Below are 18,017 nucleotides of genomic sequence, written 5' to 3'. Positions count from 1 at the left end.
CCTTCAAGTCGCCTCCTTCCAGGGAGTCCCCCGGGTTGAGGCCCAGACATCTGGACACATCTGGACATGCAGAAAAACCATTCCTACTTTACCCTATTCAGACCCCAGATTTCTGACTCAGAATCAGTGAGCAGGATAAAATGGTTGTACAAAGTGCTTGTTTTTAGGGCTACAACAATATATCTACTTTGTCTCAAGAGAATAAATGTCACAGAACACACAGTAGGAATGATAGCAAAGTTGAAAAAGTTGCACAAACTTTTTTTTTTCCTTGAAGCCTTCTCTCTGCACATCTGCCTCAGTTTTCTCTCCCTGCAGTCTACTTTCCTTCTCTTTCTGTATCACCATAGACAATGTCTTCCCACAGCTCCTCATGCCTGCTACAGATGTAGCAGGTTACACGTTCACATGGAAATCCTCTGGTCTTGCCAGACTCAGATAAGCACCCAGATTCAGGCCATGTGCTAGGGCAGGAGAACCATGTGATATGAACAGGTATTGGGAAACTGGAGGGCACGACTGCTAGATGGATTGGGCAGAGGCATCCCTCACTATGGGGCTGGGGAAGGGCAGACCAGCCTTAGAAGGCATTTGCTACACTCTCAGAGGCAGTGCTGTATGAACTGGTGCTGTTGAGGCCACCTCATCCTCTTGGCCCATCTCAGTTCACCACGACCTGAAGCAGACATTTTTTCTGCAAGGATAGCAACTGCTGACCTCAGGTGCCTGCCTGTCCTCTGCCCAAAGCTTTCTCCAATGCTGGTGATGTTTTCTCTTTTTGCAGATACATAGCTCAACCTAAAAGTGCAGCAAAATTAACAGCCCCAGGGGCAAACTTCAACCTATTCAAGTAAAGGAGGACAGGAAGTATGGATAAATATTCCAGGATCCCAATCCCTTAGAAAGATTCTGAGGTCTACCCCACAATTTCACATGGTTTCTTAGAGAGTCCCAGGGAAACTGAGTTCAGTCGAGCATATAGTAACTGACTTTTAAAGGAATCCTTCAAATTGTTTCTCACTTAATTGGCTTTCTCCTTTCTGTCAAACTTTACTTCTGCACTTGTGATTTCTGATCCATTCCCAAATAAAAATACACTACGTGACATCCACCCCCAGTAATGTCCTCTGACTGCAGAACTGTGAGGTGATGGAGTTGTGTCAGGTCTCCCAGCTTGTGGTAATGAATTTTGGCAGCAAGAGAAACCAAGACAACAAGGTTGTGTGCATGTGATGCAATGAAGCAACCGAGGAGCTGGAGAGTAGGTGGGGTGTGTGGACCAGAGGGTGAGACCTGGCAGAATGCAGACAGATGAGAATACTGATGAATTTATTGAACAACTAGAACCTAGGACCACAAGCCAGGCAGAGGGGACAGTGGTGAGCAGTAGCAGTGACGCTCAGAGCAGCTCCTCTTTGGCGCTCACCCGTTAGAAGAATGTCGGTCCCCCAGGGAGCCAGGATGCGTGGCCCCTTTCCTGGAGATGGAGTCTACAGTTCAGAGAAAAACCCTTGACACTCTTCTGGCTTCTCCGACCTACCCTAATTTTTGTTTCGTGGACAAGCTCTCAGCTGTGGTTCCCAGAGACCTCTAGTGTAGGGAGTTTAGTTCTCCATAACAGTTAACTCTCCATAACAGTTATTGTTCAAATTCCAGCTCTTTGGCTCCGTGATCATGCATAGCATTTCAGCATGGGCCATCTATGCCTCATTATTAAGGGTGTGTCTCTCGGCCTTGTGTGATCCAGCTTGTACTATGAATTTATTCTCAGGGCTAAATCACCTAGCAGAGCCACCCAAAAAGTGCTGGGGAGAAACAAAGCAGTGTGTGGCCTCCACACCATGGTCCATGATCCTGATCTGGGATTTCCATGGAGAAGGACCTCAGGGTTGCACCTGGGCCCTTCCCATGGGGATAATCTGGCTGGAAGGGAGGAACAGGTGGGTGGTAGGGGACAGAAGCTGAGCACCTCTTATTGCACAACTTACTGCTTGAATTATCTGTGACTTAACTTTGCCTTGCCTCAACTTCAAATTGAGAATATTTCACAGGGTTGTTTGAAAATTAAGTGAGTGAGATCCGCCTAAGGCAGCTATCTCAGAGCAGGGGACCCGTCTCAGGTTCTCCATAACAGTTATTGTCAAAATTCCAGCTCTTTGTTCACGAGCCATGGTATCTTTGGAAAATCTATTCTCTTTTCTACATAAAATTTTCCTGATCGATACAAGAGGGTCAGTAAAGTGGCAATGAACTAGAGGAATTGTCTCACAGAACAGCTGAACAGAGGTCAGTAAAGTGCTTGGCGCAGCGCGTGCAGGTAGCTTTACAGCTGCAGTGGATTGCTATGGGGGAGGAGAGGGGCCCTGCCCTCAGCCTGGGGCTCCTCCCTCCAGTTTGCTAAGCATGAGGTCACTGGGGGCTCTGGGGGAAGCTCAGGTGCCGGGTCAGAAACAAGGGGCCTCTCCGTTCCTTTCAGCACTGGGCAAATGGTCAGGGCAGTGGGCTCCAAAGTCAAAATTCTAAAAACAGGCCACAGAGGCCCAGAGAAGGTGGACTGAGGGAAGGTGTAGATGTGAGATCCGTCCCCTGCATTATAGAATGACACCTCCCCCATCTCATAGTCCAGGAAGACCCCCACTCTGCTGGGGGGCTCACAGAGGGTCAGCTTGGTCCTGGGTTCAGTGAGAGCCCGATAGTCATGCTCATCAGACAACCCCATGGCCCAGAACCCATTCTCAGGTGTCATTTTAACCCAACATTTCTTCTCCACCTTTTCCCCACACACCCCGACATGCCACTCTTTCCTGTCCCCCACTTCCACCTCCCAGTAGTGTCTCCCCGACGTGAAGTTCTCACAGCCAAGCACACAGTAATGCCAATCAAATCTCTCAGGGTTGTTTGGCAGGTCCTGTCGCTCCTTTGCCCGCTGCAGACTCCTCTTGTCCTCAGAAACAAGGAGGATGGGGTTTGCTGTGTCAGGATCCAGGACCACGTCCGCTGCAGAGAGTTGAAGGGTGTGTCTGTGGGGTCAGCCATTTTTCCTGGTCCTCAGAGCCTCGGCGTTCAAGATCTGGGCCTTGAGGAGGTCTGAGTCTACAATCCACCGTCCCTTGTCTGCCCTCAATGTCACTGTAGCTAACATCATGAGGAAAAGCCCCAGGGGTCTTGGGTCCAGCAAAATGAAGGTCAGATGGGAACTGAAGTTGCCCACCCAAGACTTTCCTACTTAAGTGGAATTTACTTCCTCAAATATCAAGAGTTAGAAAAGAAAAAGGGAATATAGTCCCTTAGGTTGTTGTCCTAGGAAAAATACAGTAACTTACTTACCAGCTTGGAAGAGAGCTGCCTTCCAATCTGGGGGAACAAAATGGAGATACAGATAAGGAAAAAGATCAATATTCCTATTAACCGTCCTCATCAAATCTTTCCTCTCTCCTTTTCTTCAGAGTCTCTCCAATGTCCACCTTCTCTCATCTACAGCTCTGATGGCTCAGAGGTAGCACTTTTTCCATTCCCAAGCTCTGCCAAGGGCTGGCATGTATGCCAGCAGGTAAGGGTTCTCACAGGCTCTGAAAGCAAAGGTAGTACTCCCACCAAAGATGAGCCTTTGGGTTAGATCCAGTTATAACCACAGGGAACATCAGTGGTAACAGCAGAATAAAGGCTTACATGCTCAGGGCACCCACCCCAGAATGTACAGTTTTAGGATCACTCACCAGCGTAGGCTGAAGACTTTGCCCCACCTGCAAAGGAAGAAAAGTGGAGATGTCTCCTGAGCTCTGCGTGGCTGAACTTTGGAATCTTGCACACTATCCAAACACATCTAGACATGGTGACACCTCCAATTGAGTTCAGGAGTACATACATACAAAGTGGGTGGACTGGACCACATCAGGAAAGGTTCTCACTGTGCCTGTGTCACGAAACGGAACCCCCACACTATGGACAGCCCTTAAACTCTCTGTGCCCAAAGAGTTCTGAGCATGGCAGGACATTTTACCCATGACCCATGAGTGGAGAAGGGGAGCAGTACTGTAAGGGCATTACTGGGACTGCGTGGTGAGGGTCCAGGCTGTCACCAGCGTGCTCCAGGAGAGAGGAGACTTCCAGGAATCAGGGTGCCACCGCTTTCCTCTAATTTGGGAATGGCTGGGTCTGTCACGGCAGAGGTGAGTGAGTTTTTATCATGGTTTATAATGAGTTTAAGGTCATCTGGAGTGTCCATGTGGGTTCAGACCAGATCTTGCAGGCGTAGAGCACACCCCTGGACCTCTGGAAGCATGTGATGACAGGACTGTTGGCCCGGGCATGTGATTCCCAGCATCTAGGCTCTAAGGTTTGCAAGCAAGCAGCACTCAACTGCACGGCAGGCTGTCAGTAATCTGGGGGTTCCCTCTGGTGACACAGGCACTGTGCGGACCTTTCCTGACATGTCCAGTCTGTCCACTTTGTACACATGTACTTTACTGGAGGTGTCACCATGTCTAGATATGTGTGGATCTGTGTGCCCAATTCACTTACCTTGATCTGTATTGTTTTCTGCCTTCTTCTGAAAAGAATTTTTAAAACTTAATACAATTTCAAGGACTCCTCTGTTTTGTTTTTTGTTTGCAGGGCTGGTGCCTGAACCCTGGGCCTGGCATTTGCCCTACCCCTGAGCTGGATCCCCACCAGCCCTCAGGGACTAATTGTTTTTTAAATTTATTTTTTAATTTTTTTTAGGTGGATACAATATCTTTATTTCTTTATGGAACCCAGTGCCTCACATCTGCTAGGCGAGCGCTCTACCACTGAGCCCCAACCTCAGCCGGCAGGGACTAATTTTTGGAAACAGAATAAACCTGTAAGAACTGGGCCACCGTAGCTGCTCTTGTCCACGCAAGACACGTTCCCTGCTTCTTTTCTCTGATTTTCTTATTTCTCAGGATCTTTCATTCTTTTCTTGGGAGCAGCCTATAGTTTGTGTCCATCAACTGGTGAGCTTCCTGGCCCGGAGAAGGCAGCTCATACTCCCGTGCGTGTGCGTGTGTGTGTGTGTGTGTGTGTGTGTGTGAGAGAGAGAGAGAGAGAGGTGGGGGAGCAGGCAGGTGTGTGTGTGTGGGGGGGAGCAGGCGTGTGTGTGTGTGTGTGTGTGTGTGTGTGTGTGTGTGTGTGAGAGAGAGAGAGAGAGAGAGAGAGAGAGAGAGAGAGAGGTGGGGGAGCAGGCAGGTGTGTGTGTGTGGGGGGGAGCAGGCGGGTATGTGTGTGTGTGTGTGTGTGTGTGTGTGTGAGAGAGAGAGAGAGAGAGAGAGAGAGAGAGAGAGAGAGGTGGGGGAGCAGGCAGGTGTGTGTGTGTGTGGGGAGCAGGCGGGTATGTGTGTGTGTGTGTGTGTGTGTGTGTGTGTGTGTCCTGGCTGCCCCTTCCGTCCCTCACCAGCCCTGCATAAAGAACCACCCTGGCCCCTGGGCAGGAGTTAAAGGCTGGAAAGTGTCCTAGCAGGGAACCAGTCTAAGATTCGAATTCACAGAAACCGTCAGAGCCACTCACGAGCCAGGTACTGGATCCTTCTCCACTCTGCAATGGAAAGACAGGGGGTCACCGGGGGGCGTGAGGCAGGCGGCAATGGGGAGACGTGCCTGGATCTCGGGGTCGGAACTTACTGAGTTCATACTGCAGCTTCTCTGGAAAATGAGCAGAGAGATGACAACATTAGGGGTGAGGATTTTCTCCCCCCCCCCAAAGCGACCCGGCGCTGGGGCGGAAGGGGACGAGGTCCCCGCGGTGCAGCCCGGGGCCAGGGAGGGGCGTCCACTCCCTCGGCCGCCCACCTCTCGCGCTCCGCTCCTGCTCGGTTTCCTCCTGGGCCTTCTCTTTCTGCACCCGCTCCTGCTCTTTCTCCGCGGACAGAGCCTTGTTTACTTTCTGCTGTCGCCACAAGAAGAAGCCGGCCCCTGCGAGCAGCAGCAGCAGGATGGGCAGGGTCGCCCCCAGGGCAGAGGTCCAGGGCCGCGCGCTGGAGAAGAAGGGGCCTGCGAGCGAGGGCAGCGAGCAGTTGTCAGACGGTAGCAATGGAAGTGCACGTGGACGCCGTTTCTCCTCCACACTGAAAACAGGGCTCTCTACACCTGCATATACTACCTCCGCCGTCTGCGCCAAGGTGAGCTCGGAGCCCCCCGGGTTGGCACCGGGAACGCCTCTTCCTTCGCAGTGGGGCGAGGCCCCTCGCTTTGGATGTCGCCCACCAGCGACAGTCTGCGCTGTTTCTAACCGTGTGCAGTCGCAATGCTCTTAAGAAATAACCTAGGACATGCCGTCTCGGTCGGCAAACTGATCTGTAAGGTAACCTCCCAGAAGAGGAATTTGGGATCAATAAATGCGTGGTTGGAAAGATATCACTAGGAAGCCCCAGTTGGAGGCAGTGCTGATGTACATACTTCAAGCACATCAAATATACAGCCAACAGAGAGCCACCTCCACCTCTCATTCCTGCCACCGCCCATGCGTTATCCACCTCCTTTTTCTTTTCTTTTTTGGCCACTCTCATAAGTGGAAAAAGTTTCAATCTGTTTGTCTAGTGAATGAGATTATGGGTCCTTTTGAGTGCTATTTCCTTTCCCGATAACTAATGGTTCATGTCTTTTGTTAATTTTTCTACTAGGTTGTCATGAATCTCTCTCTATTTTAAGTTAGATTTTCCTTTATGATGTGATAAGTTATATCGTATATGACATGTATTTCTATTTTGTCGTTTGACTCTGCTTAAGGATCTTATCTTTGTCACCCCCTATTCCCATTGCCTTGTCACTGTTTCTGAGAGGCAGGGGATGGTCAGTCAATGCAGATGGCATCAACAGCTTTCTGGGAGAGAGAAGCTCCCACCTAGCAAGGAGAAGGCTCTGGGTCCCTGCTCTGGACATTGAGTTCACTACAAACGACCCACGTCTACAGCAGAGATCTCACAGGAGAGACTCAGGCAATCTCCGTCTTTCAGCAGCCACAGCACAGTTTGAATCCCGGGGCTAAGCCATGTACTGACCTGCGATGGAAATCTTGGCTGACTTCTCCTGGCCGAGGAGGGAATTTCTGATGGTACAGGATACCCCCGGCCCAGAGCCACCCCTCAGGATCACTGAGGCTGCCACTGTGTATAGGCCTGCTCCATCTGCATCTGCAGGTGCTGCGGCAGCTGGGATGCGCTTCCCCGAGGCGTCTCTCCACTCTACTTGGGGCTGGGGGAACCAGCCGGTGGATGTGCACTCCAGATGGATCCCTCCGTCCTTATGACCCTTCATCTCAATGTGAAGATCAGAACCCAGTGCTGTGGAGAGAGAAGCCCGAACAAACTCTTGGAGCCTCTTGCAGCTGGAAGAGTGTCAGTAGGAACCATTCGCATCAGATAACAAGGCAAGGAGAGCTCCGTTCAGGAGCAGATCACAAACGCAGGTCCCTGAGGGGAAGACTACAGGGGAAGACTGCAGTGCCCAGGCCAGTGACTGTGGGACTGTTCCCCAGAGGGAGGGGCACAGGGGCTTTCTTGAGACCTAAGGGAAGACAGTCATGCACTGAGGGGCTTCTTGAGAGGGGAGGGGCTTTGGCAAGGAAAAGCAACCCACTGAGGCACTCCCAGGGAGGAGGCCCAGGAACAGACCTCTCCTCTCTCCCCCCTTGCTTCAGCTCCCCATTTTCCACACCCCACCAGAAGCCACAGGGCCAGGGACTGTTCTGTGGAAGAGAAAAGTAGCCTTGACCCAGGAACCTGAAGTCAGGGAGTGGCATTCTTTGAACACGGGCAGTTTCACAGAACACTAACAAAAACAAAAGCACACCACAACTGTGTCTGGACATAAAAGCATGAACATTGTCCCAACCATAACAACCAGACACCTCAGTCTGCAGTGGAGACTCCTGCAGCTGGCAGGGTGATGGTATGGATCTCTCCTTACCTGCACAAGTCAGCTCTACTCCCACCTTGGTCCTTTCTGTCCAGAGAAGATGTATTAAGATTCCCACCAGAAAATTAGCCTTCTTTCCATTTTCCTGACAGCCCATCCAGAGCAAAGGCCCGAGTGTGTAAACCCTGCCCCAGGCCCTGGATACAAGCTCAAATTCCATACTAAGTTTTCCCTAGCAGCCTCTTACCCAGGCACCCCACAGTTCCCCGTGATGGGTATTCTTAGCTGAAACAAAGGATACACACCGAGGGTTTGACTGCAGGTGTATTACAGGGGTGGGGGGTGGGGGGTCACTGGCTGAGAATAGTGACAAGTGAGCTTCCCAGGGCCCATGGTAGTCTGACTTGGAGGGGCCGCAGTGCCATGCGGTACACGGTTAATCCAACAACTGTACCCGCCATGGAAGAGAGGATTTCTTGCCCTTCCTGACCCTGACCCCATGTGTGAGGATGGCCTTAGGCCAAGCCTAAGCAGCTCCATTTAAAAACTCCAGTTTGAAACCTGCAGTCTCACCAGGCCACCCACAGAGCCCTCCAGGGTGGCCTCAAACAAGTCACTTCCCCTCGTCCTGATAAACAGAGTGAAGCCCCTGGCAGGCTGATAGAGGGAAAGACAGGAGATCAGGGTGGAGACCACCAGACCAGATGTTTCTGACCCCACGGTAAATGATGTCACTGAGAAATCAGGTGGTAGCTGATAAGGATTGAAAGGGGGGTCAAAACCCCCCAAATTTAGTATAGATAATAGAGCTGATGAACGGGATTCAGCCACCTGAAACAAGGATGCACTCGAGCAGGAGAGCCTGCTGAGGACCTGACGTCCCATCACTTGTCATCCTTCCTGAGCCTCTGTGTGATCCTCACTGCTCTCAAACTCTACCCCCTGGTCTGGACCCTGGTGAGAGCCCCAGCTTCTCCCTACGACCCTCTCCTCAACGGGTCGTCCACTCCACAGCAGGAAAGGCCTGCCTTGGTTCCGGACCTGGTCACTGCAGTCTGAGTGAGTGTGCACCTGCTGGACGTAAAGCCTGAGGCTTGAGACCTGTGAACTTTGCACTCAGAGGGAATGCCTGTCATTAGCCTGACATGATTAAGTGAGTTTTGCAGCGCTTAGAATTAATCTAGAATTGTTTGCCGTGAAGTGGTCATGTCCATGGCAGTGCCCAGCATTAAGGATCGTCGTTTTCTTGATTAAGAACCTATAGAGTGAAACTGTATTGAGTAATTTGAGTGGATAAAGCATTGAAAGGGGCAGAAGCACGTGGACATTCTTTATTTCTCCCCTCGACTGCAATTTTTGCCCCCTGGTGACACCATGTCACTAGTTAGAACCCTGGTGGCAAGCAGGAGGGAGCTCTGTGGCACAGGAGGAAGCCTTTCTGCAAGGAAACCTGGTCTTCTTGGGGCCTTGGGAGGATGGGCTGGATGCAGCAGAGCACTTTCTGGCTGACTTGGGGCAGGATCCCTGGCTGACTTGGGGCAGGATCCCTGGCTGACTTGGGCAGGAGCCCTGGCTGATTTGGGGCAGGATCCCTGGCTGACTTGGGGCAGGAGCCCTGGCTGCCTTGGGCAGGATCCCTGGCTGACTTGGGCAGGATTCCTGGCTGACTTGGGGCAGGATCCCTGGCTGACTTGGGCAGGATCCCTGGCTGACTTGGGCAGGATCCCTGGCTGACTTGGGGCAGGAGCCCTGGCTGACTTGGGGCAGGATCCCTGGCTGAGTTGGGGCAGGATCCCTGGCTGACTTGGGCAGGATCCCTGGCTGATTTGGGGCAGGATCCCTGGCCGACTTGGGCAGGATCCCTGGCCGAGTTGGGGCAGGATCCCTGGCTGACTTGGGCAGGATCCCTGGCTGACTTGGGCAGGATCCCTGGCTGACTTGGGCAGGATCCCTGGCTGACTTGGGCAGGATCCCTGGCTGACTTGGGCAGGATCCCTGGCTGACTTGGGCAGGGTCCCTGGCTGACTTGGGCAGGAGCCCTGGCTGACTTGGGGCAGGATCCCTGGCTGAGTTGGGGCAGGATCCCTGGCTGACTTGGGCAGGATCCCTGGCTGACTTGGGCAGGATCCCTGGCCGATTTGGGGCAGGAGCCCTGGCCGACTTGGGCAGGATCCCTGGCCGAGTTGGGGCAGGATCCCTGGCCGACTTGGGCAGGATCCCTGGCCGACTTGGGCAGGATCCCTGGCCGACTTGGGCAGGAGCCCTGGCCGACTTGGGCAGGAGCCCTGGCCGACTTGGGCAGGAGCCCTGGCTGAGTTGGGGCAGGAGCCCTGGCCGACTTGGGCAGGAGCCCTGGCCGACTTGGGCAGGAGCCCTGGCCGACTTGGACAGGATCCCTGGCTGAGTTGGGGCAGGAGCCCTGCCTGGCTGACTTGGGCAGGATCCCTGGCCGACTTGGGGCAGGATCCCTGGCCGATTTGGGGCAGGATCCCTGGCTGACTTGGGCAGGAGCCCTGGCCGACTTGGGCAGGAGCCCTGGCTGACTTGAGCAGGGACACTGCCTCTGTCCCCAGGCCCTGGAGAAGCAACCCTAGCACAAGACTTGGAAGCTCACCTGCCACCTTCAGCTCCACTATGGCTTTCTCATAGAAGTCGCCATCCTGGAAATAGCACAGGTACTTTCCATTGTCAGAGGCTCTGACTCCGTGTATTCGGAGTGCAGCCTTCCCTGCAGCGAGGCCGTCTCTCAGAATGGAGGTCCTGCCTCGGTACTCGGCTATCTGTCTGTCTTGCACTTGCTTTCCGTCTGCGTACACGAACACCACCTGCCTCAGGCTGGACCTCACCCACCTCAACTCCATGGTCTCTGCGCTCGTCGCTGGGGACAGGTGACAGGGCAGATCAGCATCTTCACCCACCACAGCCACGATGGGCCCAGAGGGTCCTATCACAGCAAACTGAGCTGGTCAGCAAAAGAAGGAAACTCCATCAGAGGGTGTCAGAGTGGGGGCCACCGCAGCACCAGCGCTGCTCAGGCAGGGAAGGTCTAGCAGCGGGACAGTCCTCACTGAGGCGGTTGTCTCTTAATAGCTGTGAATCTTCAATATGGGATGGAACTTCCAGGTCTGAGAAGGAGTCAGAAGTTCTAAGTGGCATTAATGGGCAACTGTTAGCTTCAGACACACAGAGAGAGCATCTGTCATTCCTTACCTGCCCAAGGAGTGGGCCACTGGACCAAGACAAGGCAGGTGAGGCAGAGCACGGGGAGGGCTGGGGAACGCCATGTATCCATCTGGGCTGCATGTCAAGAGACGGTAGATGCAGGGGCGGAAACCATAGCCTGGAGAAGATACAGGATTCTTGTTGAACCTGCACTTACCCAGAGCTAACTCCAGCCTTGAGACCTAATTTCCTCCTCTGCTAAAAGTGCCTGCCCTGGAGTCTCTTACCCTTTCATTTCCAACTTAGAAAATCACCAGCGTGTATATGTTAAATGTACGCGTTACCCATGCAGAGTCTCATGGCTTCCCCTGCTACAGCAGGCCCACCTCCATGTCATGCTCTGATTAAGGTAGGCCCTCCTCGCCAGCCTCCCTGCTTCCACTGGTGCCCACTGTGGGTTTGCCACTGAATAGGCCTTGATTCTGCTTGCTCTCCCAGCTGCCCTATGAAGAGCCCCAGAGAGCCACCAGTTCCACTTTGATCACACCACATAGGAATGAGGACATAGGTCTAGCACCCTCCGTCTCCCCTCTCTCCTGGAGCTGAGACAGCAGGGAGTCCTGGAAAAATGGCTTGAGGCTGTGCCCAGCTTGCAGCACATGCCCTAGAACCCAACCCATGGCCAGCACCAAGGTCAAATTTCAGCTCAGAAGACCTAACCCTGGGGAGGCTCTGGAGTCCTTCAAGGGCTGGACCACTGCCTATAATCTCTATCCACTGATCAGCAGAGCTAGGCACAGGAGCAGGGCTCGACGTGCTTTCACCCAGTCATTTCACAAATATGTGCCAGGCACCCAGTATGTGCCAAGCCAGACATGCTTTCATCCAGTCATTTCACAAATATGTACCAGGCACCCAGTAAGTGCCAAGCCCACTATGTCTACTGCCAGGGACCAAAAAAGAGATAGACAATTGTGGGGGGCAGCACATCCCTGATATCTCTGCTGGCCCTCCTCTCCCCACCAGGCCTGAAGGCTCCATCTGCTGAGATTTGGATGAGGTTTGAGTGTACCCTCCCCTCCAGGGTTCGTATGTTGAAAGTTCATTTCCATTGTGAGGAAGTAAGCTATGGACATTTAGTCTGATTTCAGTGTTTAGAAGGTGGAGCCTTCGGGGAATGATTAGGATTAGATGATGTCATCAGGGTGGAGCCCCCATGATGGAATCCAGTTGGCTTTAAGAAGAGGGAGAGAGAGGTGCCGCTCTTGCCATGTGATGCCCTGCACCACCTTGGGAGTCTTCCAGCAAGAAAACCTCATCAGAACCTTCAGGGCTGTGAGCTAGATAAACTTTTCTTTACAAAGTATCCTGGCTCAGCTATTTTGTTATACTCATGAAAAAGACCAATGCACCCTCAGATAAAACACAAGCATTCCACGCATCTTCTATTCCTCAAAACAACTCTGTGTTGCAAGAGAGGTTAGGATAATTTTTTTTTTTTTTTAGTCCCTGAGCTAAAGATTCTCTGCAGTCCTCAGAGTTTTCTTTCTTTCATTTTTGTAAGAACATTTATTGTTTGTTTGTTTGTTTTTTATTATAATCAATTTTGAAAATAATTTCTAATGGTAACCATGTAACCACGTACTTTTTAGTGGGAACATAAATATTTTGGGCAGCATATTGGCCATATAGAGCAAGGACATCAAAATGTCGTATACTTTGATGCCAAAATTTCACTTACAAAAATTACTCTTAAAGAAAAGATTAGGTATTAAACAGAAACTTATGTTGTTGTTTTTTTTTTTTAAATACCAGATATTGAAGCTGATCAGGGGCACTCAACCACTGAGCCACATCCCCAGCCCTATGTTGTATTTTTTATTTATAGACAGGGTCTCATTGAGTTGCTTAGTGCCTTGCTTTTGCTGAGGCTGGTTTTTTACTCACAATCCTCCTTACAGGTGTGCACCACTGCACCCAGCCCCCAAATTTATGTTTAAGGCAGTCAAACAGTAAAATATATCTACAATAGCAAAATGTGGATACAATTTAAATATCACAAAAATTAATTATGTATGACTTATCAAAGGGCATTCTGTGGGGGCTGGGGCTGTGGCTCAGTGGTAGAGCGCTTGCCCACACTGGATTTGATCCTCAGCACCACATAAAAGATAAACAAATAAAGGTATTGTGTCCATTTATAACTAAAAATGGTTTTTAAAAGTGCATTTTATGTATGTATAACTAATTAAAACAAATTTTAAAAATATTTAAAGTATTGCAAATAAATTAAGGGCTAAGTAAACAATGGCACGTTTATACAATGCAATAGCTTGCAGCCCATCGCAAAATACACTTTAGGTTTTGGAGGAATTAAGAATGAAAAGAAAAATAGACACTACTCACAGTAGATACCAAATAAGGTGTAATGTATGAATCTAATCTTAAAACCATAAGTAAAACTCTTCATCAAAAACATGATTCCTAATGCCTGAATGCAAATCTCTTGGACGGTTGCATCACGAATTGTTGATCCACTTCCCAGTCCTGTCTGGATGTCGATTACAACTTTTTATACTATGATCAGTTCTATAGTGAACACCTTTATAAATAAGTCGGCGAGGCCTACCTCTTTATCTAAGAGATTCTAAAGAATCTCACCTAAGGTGACACGTCTGACTTGAGGCCTTGAGGGCCTCGCTCAGTTTCTGAGGCTGGCTTTGAACTTGAGATGCTCCTGCCTCAGACTCCTTCTGGGGTTAAGGCGTGCCCTGCGGCGCCCAGCCTCTCACACCTTCTTAAGAAGGTGCAGCCTGAGTCTCCTCATTCAGTCGCCTCCTGCCCTCTCCCAGCCCCGGCCTCCGCAGGTCCTGGCCAACACCCCCTCTGGCAGCGCAGCTGCTGGGTCCTGTCTCTGTGGCCTCCTCTTTAGGCCTCCAGCATTTCAGCCCTCGCTCCTTCCTGGCTCTCCTCCACCGCCCCCACCTACCTCCTGGCTCTCGGACTGAAAATTACAGCCTCCAGAATCCGCAATGCGCCGTCCTTTCCGCAGGCGAAGAAAGCAAAGAGGAAGAAGCCGGGTGTCTGCGCCCCGGGAGGACTCGGTTTTGGTTGGCTCTGCGGTGGCGTTTGTCATCTGTTGCTGGGCGGCGGCCTCGGGCGGAGGTTGGAATTCAAACCGAAACTCTGCAGGCTGCTCCCTGCGAGGCACCCCCCAGCGGGACTCCCACGTGTGGTTCGCTCGGTTACCTCCGTGCGCCCGGTTGAACCTCGGACCGCCCTTGGTGGGATTAGTGTTCCATCCCTCCAGATCCACCAGGATGTCTTTTCAACATATCAGCAGGACCGAGTGGGAACCTGGATTTGTCAGTGTGTAGAGAGAGAAATGAATATCACCTGAAACCTTGCTGTGCTAGGTCCCCTCCGCTGGCTTACAGAGGTGCCTGGCGGAGATGGTCCTTAACTGCAGAGCCCCAGAGTCTGAAGGCAGGGAAAGCCAGACTCCTTTTACCCGTCAAAGCGCCTCCGACATCCACAGCTAGGCGCTGTCACTAGGAAATGCAGTTTGCTGGCTCCTAGAGGCGTGCCGCAGGTGACCTGGTGACCTCTGGCCGAGCCTTACATTTTCAGGAAATCCTTATCTGGGTGCTTCTGAGCGGCAGGTCCTGGTTCGTGCCAACCTGAATTTTCATGTGCATTTGTTTCCCACGCTAGCAGCACATTGCTTATTGGCTGAGGTTAGGCTCTACACAGGCCCCTGAAAATATTGTGGAGCAGGCAGGTCCTACCTAGGGCCTCTCTAGACACTTCCTTTGGGTTGCAAGACAGTGATCCAAGTCCTCAGCCATCAGATCTGCCCTGGGCTGAAGGAATGTGCTCATCACGGCAGTTTGAATTTGGATTCCGGGGCTGAGATGACAGGCTGCTTGTGCAATACCCCTTCCATCCTTTTTTCTTAGACTCGATTTTCTTGGTTACTGCAGTATGTCCTATCCTCTTGCAGACAGGGGATACCAACAGAGTATGGAGCCAGTGGTGTGTAGGTGGAAATAGTCGGGTTGCGCTTCAACCAGAGAGTCTTTTAGGAAAGAAAGGCTGGAACAGCTGGGAGATCTTTATACTCTCCTTACTGCCTTTTCCCTTTCTTCTTCCCTCAGCCTGGAATATGGACTTTAATGCTAGTGGTGCAGCATCCATCTTGCAACCATGAGGAAAACTTAAGGATGGAAGCCACACGCCGAGACCACAGAATGAAGATAGAAGCAGGCTGGGGCATCTCTGAGCTGCCGGAGCAGCCCTGGACTGCAACTCTTTGAATTCATTTTACATGAAAAGAAAATGAGCCCTTGTTTTGTGTAAGTCACTTGTAGTTCCTGTCTTTGTTATCAGCAGAAAAACACAATTCTTCCCTCCCCAGTTTTTCCCTTGCAAAAGTGTATCATACATATAGCAAAGTACAAAGAATTTTCAGTGAATACCATAGAGCTTCTACCTACGTTTACAATCAACGTTTTACTGAACTTGCTTATGTTATTGTAATTCATCCCCCTCAATCATCACCATCCGTCCATCAATCCTTATTTATTTATTTAAAAATTCACAGTCTATCAGGACCTTCCTGCTTGAAGGCGTATCAGTAGGAGTGACACAACCCTCTCCTGCCTGGAGCATTCAAGTTACTTTGACACAGAAGCAGCCTGCATTCTGAGTTCAGATAAGCACTCTGGAGACCAAAGCTCATACCTCTGAACCTTACTGCTTCAGAGAAATGACCCTGAGTCCACTTCTTACCCAGTAGTTTACACAGGGCCCTGGGGATAAGGTGCTAGGAGATAAGTGGATGTGAAATGAGGCAGCAGATATCTTCGTTGGTTCAATCATTGAAGCATCTACCATGTAATAGACCTCAGGCACTGAAGTTCAGGATTGGTGAGGAGAGGTGAGACAATGGGGTGGTTCAGAGCACAGCCTGAAGCCAGGTTGCTGTGTGACCTTAGGCCAGTTACTTAACCTCCCAATGCCTTAGTGTGCCTAGCTGTCAAACAGGGATAACAGTAGTACCTGACTTTCTGGGTTGCTATCACGAGAATGAAATGAGGTAATATTGGCGATTTTCTTACAGCGGTGCCTTACACAGAGTAAGTGATCAAAATTGTGAAGCGCAATGTAGGCTTGGTCCTTCTCAGGGTTGAGAGCTTGGGGTTTTTCCTTGAGGGGAGCGAGATGCTGAAGGAACTCAAGGCCTCAGTGTGGGCTTCTACCGCAGACTTTGGAAGAGGAGCCTAACAGAGACCAAAAGTATGTGGATCCTACAGACAGTGTTGCCTGTAGGAAATGGATGGGTTTGTACGTACGTTGAACAACAGTTCAAGTCCCTTTTGTCCAACAATTGCTCAGTCAAGAATTATCCTAATGAAAATGAAATCTGGAAATTTATTCTGTGGAAGTGATTAGAACAATGTACAATGATTTAGGTTCAAGGATGTTTATAGCAGCATTATTGGTAAGAAGCAAAAAAGAAAATCATCTTGGTCCTATCGGTGTTAAAGTAAAAGAAGCACATCATGGAATGATATAGATGGAGCAAGGTCCAACTTTTCAGGAGAAAAAGTGTTACAAAATGTGTTCTCAACTGTTGTCGACATGGATTTTTCTAAAGCAGGAAGTGACTATGGGAGGAGAAGTGAGGAATCTGCACCCTGGAAGTCAACCCTTCAAAGATCTGGGGTGACACATGATGGCTCCTGCTTGAAATCGCTGGGCAGAGGGCGCACTAGCTTCTGGGGTGAAGTGAGGGAGCAGGATGATGGACAGCAGGCGCAGCCCAGCCCCCATCTGGAGGAGTGACTCTGCTCCGTGAGCTTAATTTAGACTCTCTCTAGGTTTTCTGTGGGTCAAATGCTTGTATGAAAAGACTGAGAAAGAGTCAGCCCCACCCAGAGCCCACTGCCCGTGGCTCTTGTTAGAAACAGGCCCTGCCTGGGCTTCCGCCCTTCTGTCTCTTCTAGCCCTCCAGCCATCTTCCTTAGCAGCTCCGGATGGGCTTCCCCTGTGTCCCTGTCTGGCTTCCGGATGGGAGGGCAGCGGCTGATGGGCCTTCCTGACAACAGCGTCATTCCTTGGCCCTCAGCCCCACTCAGCCCTGGGACAACGTGCCCTCCCCAGAGCTCACCCAGTGGCCCTGTTAGGCCAGATTCCCGGGACCCAATAGACCTCCAGGAGCAGAGTCCAATGCAATCACACACAAGAGTCTTTATTGCAAGCTCCAGCCTGGACTCACAGCTGTTCCCGATGCAGCCGTCCCAGGGAGTGAGTCCCGGTCCTGGTCCTTTGTTCAGTGAGATTTTATAGGTTTTGGGGGGATACTCTATGTGTCACTACATCACACAGCAAATCATTCCATACCACGGGAAAGCCAAACAACAACTTTTAACATGGATTAGCACATTCACTGGCGGAACAAGTTGGGAAGGGGTGACTGGTTAGTACAAGAGGGGGTTCCTTTGAACTGATTGGTTTAGGCCACGAGGGGTGTTCATGCTGTACTACATGGTTTCCCAACATGTTATCAACCACCATAAAGTACTGGGGGGTCATCTGGCATCCCAGGTATCTCCCTGTCTCATGCTGATTGGTGGCTGCTAGGGGTTGGTATGGGTGCCCACCTAGCCTGAGTCAGGGACACCTGGCCCAGCAGATCTCTCCTGTTATTTGCAGACAAACAACTCAGCAGGGTGGCTATGTGCCTGGGAGTGCTCTGTGGGTTTTTTCCCAAGGACAACGGTCACGCCCCCTTCCTTAGGACAGCCCTGAGGTAGAAGCTGCTGTTATTCATTTATTTTTCAAAAAATGGAGTCACATCAGTTTCTCAGCCCCACTCCCGGGGACAGGAGAGGAGGGGCGCGTGTGCAGGAAGGTCCCAGCAGGGCTGCCCAGGGCCCTGTGAAACTCAGGGCAGAGCTGTCGGGGGAGTCAGCTGAGAG

At 51.1% G+C, this 18,017-nt stretch overlaps 1 protein-coding gene across 2 annotated transcripts; it reads right to left on the bottom strand.

The window, feature by feature from the left end:
• Positions 1–1,312: 1,312 nt before the first annotated feature.
• On the bottom strand, positions 1,313–14,377 carry Btn3a3 (butyrophilin subfamily 3 member A3). Of its 2 annotated transcripts, XM_005337074.5 has the most exons (10): positions 14,024–14,377; positions 11,083–11,212; positions 10,487–10,834; positions 7,017–7,298; positions 5,809–6,009; positions 5,641–5,661; positions 5,528–5,554; positions 3,717–3,743; positions 3,328–3,354; positions 1,313–2,997 (listed from the first exon to the last, which is right to left on the bottom strand). In XM_005337074.5, the coding sequence occupies exons 2-10, from the start codon at positions 11,162–11,164 to the stop codon at positions 2,324–2,326; spliced, it is 1,689 nt and encodes a 562-aa protein (XP_005337131.1). In that variant the 5' UTR covers positions 11,165–11,212; positions 14,024–14,377; the 3' UTR covers positions 1,313–2,323. The 2 variants fall into 2 exon arrangements, with proteins under 2 accessions (XP_005337131.1, XP_077876781.1); XM_078020655.1 differs by lacking the exon at positions 14,024–14,377 and having other exon boundaries at positions 10,487–10,997; positions 11,083–11,214.
• Positions 14,378–18,017: the final 3,640 nt, after the last annotated feature.

Source organism: Ictidomys tridecemlineatus, chromosome 8 (genome assembly GCF_052094955.1).
Source record: "Ictidomys tridecemlineatus isolate mIctTri1 chromosome 8, mIctTri1.hap1, whole genome shotgun sequence".
In the NCBI taxonomy this organism is placed as follows: domain Eukaryota; kingdom Metazoa; phylum Chordata; class Mammalia; order Rodentia; family Sciuridae; genus Ictidomys; species Ictidomys tridecemlineatus.
The sequence above is the reverse complement of the archived record's forward strand: the minus strand, read 5'-3'. Positions and strand labels throughout refer to the sequence as shown.